Source organism: Plutella xylostella, chromosome 22, assembly GCF_932276165.1.
Source record: "Plutella xylostella chromosome 22, ilPluXylo3.1, whole genome shotgun sequence".
Lineage (NCBI taxonomy): Eukaryota > Metazoa > Arthropoda > Insecta > Lepidoptera > Plutellidae > Plutella > Plutella xylostella.
In genome coordinates this window covers 11,712,656-11,717,161 of record NC_064002.1, presented here as the reverse complement: position 1 = coordinate 11,717,161, position 4,506 = coordinate 11,712,656, and the positions used below count along the sequence as shown (strand labels likewise).

At 34.1% G+C, this 4,506-nt stretch overlaps 1 protein-coding gene across 1 annotated transcript; it reads right to left on the bottom strand.

Moving 5' to 3' along the window:
* Positions 1-2,239: 2,239 nt before the first annotated feature.
* On the bottom strand, positions 2,240-3,094 carry LOC119694682. Its single transcript, XM_038121484.2, has one exon. It carries the CDS (start codon positions 3,092-3,094, stop codon positions 2,240-2,242), a length of 855 nt encoding a protein of 284 aa, XP_037977412.2.
* Between the last annotated feature and the right edge of the window lie 1,412 nt (positions 3,095-4,506).

Sequence of the window (4,506 nt, the reverse complement as noted above, 5' to 3'; positions counted from 1 at the left end):
CTGGAAAACCCTCCCAATTGAACGAACTGTCTACGATGACTGAGATAACTCTCAAACCAGTCAAGTACTGAGCCCCTTATACCTAGGATTTCTAAGCGTTTGAGCAGAATAGGTATTGATACAGTGTCAAATGCTTTTTGAAGATCAAGAAATACACCGACGCATTTCTTCCCATCATCTAGGTGCTTTGTGATTTCAGAAGTTAACTTTAACACTGCATCTTCAGTGGAATGTCTAGATCTAAAGCCAAATTGCTTTGGTGATAAGTATTTGTTATTTTCTAAATAAGTCATTAATCGTTTGTTAACTAGAGTTTCTAAAATTTTTGAGAGTGTTGATAACAGTGAAATGGGTCTATAATTTCCGGGTGATAGCTTATCACCAGCTTTAAAAATGGGTATAACAATAGCCAGTTTGAAGTAGCTCGGGAACTTGCCGTTGGTTAAGCTTAAATTACATAAATGGGCAATAGGATTGGCTAGAACATGGACAAGTGATTTAATGAGATGCGAGGAGATTTTATCCCATCCTGTAGAATGCTTAGACTTCATTGATAAAATAAGCTTACGTACCTCGTCCGCATCCGTTGGCTGGAAGAACATAGATGATTGTGGTGACTTCGTTGAGTGATTTTTAGTGGCCAAAGTAGTTTCCGTTTTGTTAAGCGTGGTGAGTGTTTTCATCGCAAGGTCGTGACCGATTGAGGTGAAGTACTGGTTCACAGCGTTTAGAGACGCTTTTTCAGTGGATTTAACAGACAGCAGTTCGGTAGAGCAAGTTTTAGTCGTCGCTAGATTGCAAAGTTCTTTAATAATTTTCCAAGTTTCTTTCGCGTTACCATTGTTTTTTTCCAGTTCTTTTTGGTAATATTTACGTTTTAAGGATTTTATTATTTTATTGCATGTATTTCTATAAAGAGTATACTGTGATTTTATTTCTTCATTTGTTTTATTTTTCTTACTTTTTAAATGTAACTTATCTCTTTTGCGAATAGATTTTATTATCCCTATAGATAACCATGGTTTCAATGGTTTTTTCCTATTGGCAACTTTTGTACACGTTGTATTTGCATTGATACTATTTTGTATATGAGATAGAAGTAATTTTGCCGCATCATCTACAGAATTATATTTGTAGTAGTCATCCCAGTTAATAGATGTGAGAGATTTATCAATATTATCCAAGTTAAGTGTTATTTTATGTTGTGTATTTTCGGTTTTTTTATAATGACTATTGTTTAAGTTAAGAAGTATGGGACAGTGGTCTGTAATTTCATCAAAAACGACAGTTTTAGCTTTTTTTGTAGTTCGAATCATGAAGTGATCGAGGCAGGCTTTAAGCCTAGTGGGGAGCGATACTCCTTGTCTCAAACCATGCGAAGCTAGCATTGTAACATATTCCTCTGCAATGACAGTTAGAGTTTCCGGAATAATATCAAAGTTAAGATCCCCTGTCAATATAATATTAGAAGTATTTATTTTATGCAGTAGGGAGTCAAGGGAATCTATGAATTGGGATTTACAAGAAGAGCTCTTGAATTGGGATGGTCTGTACAGGGCTACAATTGTAGTATCATTATTTATGTTAAGTGTAAGGCAGTTACCGTAAGACACGGCTGGTTCAATAACATGGTAGTTGCTTATATTGTTATTTACATATACTATTACACCATCATTTTGGTTATATGATTTTTTGGTACTATAAGATTTAAAATTGTTAATATCAGGGATAATTGAATCTTGGTCGATCCAACATTCAGTTAGTACTACAACATCTAGGGCAATGTTTAACTTAGACATAAATACCAGCAATGAGTCAAAATTTTGATTAACACTGCGTATATTGGCACAAAGAACATGTAATGACGAATTCATGGTTGGGGAATCTGTAGAAATCAGTGAATTTGCTGAGTACGGGTCATCACAGTATATACATTCAATATTGCCGACGTATTCGATCTCGTTAGATATATTTATTGTAAGGGGATTGAATTTTATAGATTATTGAATAGCGGAGTAGCGACAGTCAAGCGATATATTATTAAAGATTCAATGTAAGGGGAAAATTGGGGCATTATGCTACAGGTACCTACATTGCTCGTGCTACATGATTTAATTGCGAGAGTATGGACAATTGAAAAAAGTGTGTATTGTGATAAGTGTGTGAATGTATCGATATTAGTGCGTGTTAGTAAATAAAAATAACATGCTAGATAGCTAAGGATTGAAACTAAAACTAGTCACTTTTTTTCTGAGATTATTTTTTCTAAATCAGCCTCATTGTTCAGTCTAATAGCTGTTTGGCCATCTGTCTTGCGAATGTAGACATTTCCATTGCTGGTCCAACAGTATTTGTATTCGTGGGATCGAGCAAATTCTCTGGCCAGGAAGTGCAGTCGTTTCATTTTGAATGTTAAGTTTTCAGATATGTGTATCGGCACTACAGGCCCCTGTATGTTTATATGTGATGTCTTCATTATGTCTCTTTTTTCCTGTTTATATTTTTTTATAGAATTTATTATCTTCTCCTTTTTTAGAACTGAGGTAAATTCAACAATAATTGGCGAGTTGTTAGAGTTTCTTTTCTTGGTACGAAACAGTTCCTTGATTTCGGAGGCTTCAATTGGAGTATTTAAAACAGATCCAATATCTTTTACAATCTTGATCAAGTCATCTTTACTTTCAGTGCTCTTCACTGGGATATTTCTCACTTCTAGACTACTTGATCTCATTCCACGCTCAATGTTATCAATCCGATCCTCTAGTGTTTTGATGTAAAGATGGTCCTTCTTTTGTTGCTTTTCATACGTATCTATTTTTACTCGCATTTCATCATACATTTTGGATATAAATTCAATGGAAGCCCTTATATCTTTATTCTGGTTACTTATTTCCTTTACACTGTCCTTGAATGTGGTCTCCATAGATTTTAGTTTCTTCTCTTGACTAGCCATCAAAGATCTCATCTCATCCATAAATACATTCATCTCAACCTCATGTACATCTCCTCGAGTTCTTTTATTCCGTCCCGATGCTGCACTAGTAGTTGGTTCCTCCCCGTCCCGTATTCTGAGATCGGGGGCGGAGTCAGACATGGTCGATGGCGGAGTACGATTTAGCGGCATCTCAAACACTTTTCGCACTGACTGTACCTTCTGTATTAGTCCGGCAAATTCTCACTAGTAGAAATTACCAAGATAATGGTTGCGCAGGTAATAGATGCGATAAGGGTCACAGTATTCTGGCCGCAATCGACGATTGCAAACAAATCTGCTTTCCGTCCACTATATCAAGACCTCCGGGCCGAAATTAATATATAAGTGTTTCTTTGACTCACACAGGTATTCGGTGATGGTGACGGCTTGTATTCTGCTTGTATTTGATTGCCGAGTGTGACTTCTTTAGTTGTGATGCACGCCTAGTAGATATGATTACTAACTGGCTTAATTTTAATACTTATATTGATTTAATTATAAATTAATTATTAAGTTATGATTTAGCAACACACACGTCTGTCCTTCTCAAAGATCCGAGGGGAAGGAATGACTGCTAAAGTTATGGTAAAAATACGTAATAGATTGTTCTAATGATTATGTTATGGCATTTAAGTCAATTAGACACATTAGCCAGCATTTTCAATAAAAAACAGACGAATTAAGATATATTATATATAGACGATAAGATTAAATTATTCTTTATTTAAATCGGTTATAAATACGCACGTATGAATGTATCGTTTTTTGTCTCATTATTTATAATATTAACTCCATGGTTATATAGATTTTTTGGTAATGGCATTGAATGTGATTTGTCTTGCAACTAAATATTACTTTTAATAGTTTATAATTAGTAAAAGTTACTTTAAGCTAAACTAAATACTTATGTTCACGTTGAGTGTTATCTCTACTCCAATAAGTTGAATATAAATAATATATGGGGAGTTATCATTAAATTTGACATTTTTATTATAATGTTAACCACACTTAAGATTAACTTCCGTTTAAAATGTTTATGGTAGAATTAGGCTTTAGAGCCATCGCGAGTTTCATCTCAATATTGGTTAATAAAGCAATAGTCATCAAAACTTGGCGCAAAACCACCACCATAATGAAATAAAAGCTAAACAATAAAAAAATAAAAACAAGTTAAGTTTATATCTTGTTTTTGGTCCCGTTAATTTTCTCTACAAGATAACATTTCCTTGGGGATTGCTTATTGTGGTGTTTCGTTAACTGTTCTTCTTAAAAACTTTTGCTTACTTAAATTGCTTGAATATTTTTGGTAAATATTCTCCCTTTTTTGCGTTAGAGTTCTTTTCTTACTCCAAGATTTTCGCTAAAATCTCAAACGTCTTGAGAATCATGTTTTATATCTCTACAATCTCCAGTAAAATAATAATTATACACTGTTGAAAAACTTAGTAATACACTCACGGGCAATGAAAATGTTCCGCTGAGAAAAGCACCAAAATTATCTTAAACGGAAAAAAAATGAGTTAATGACGCCT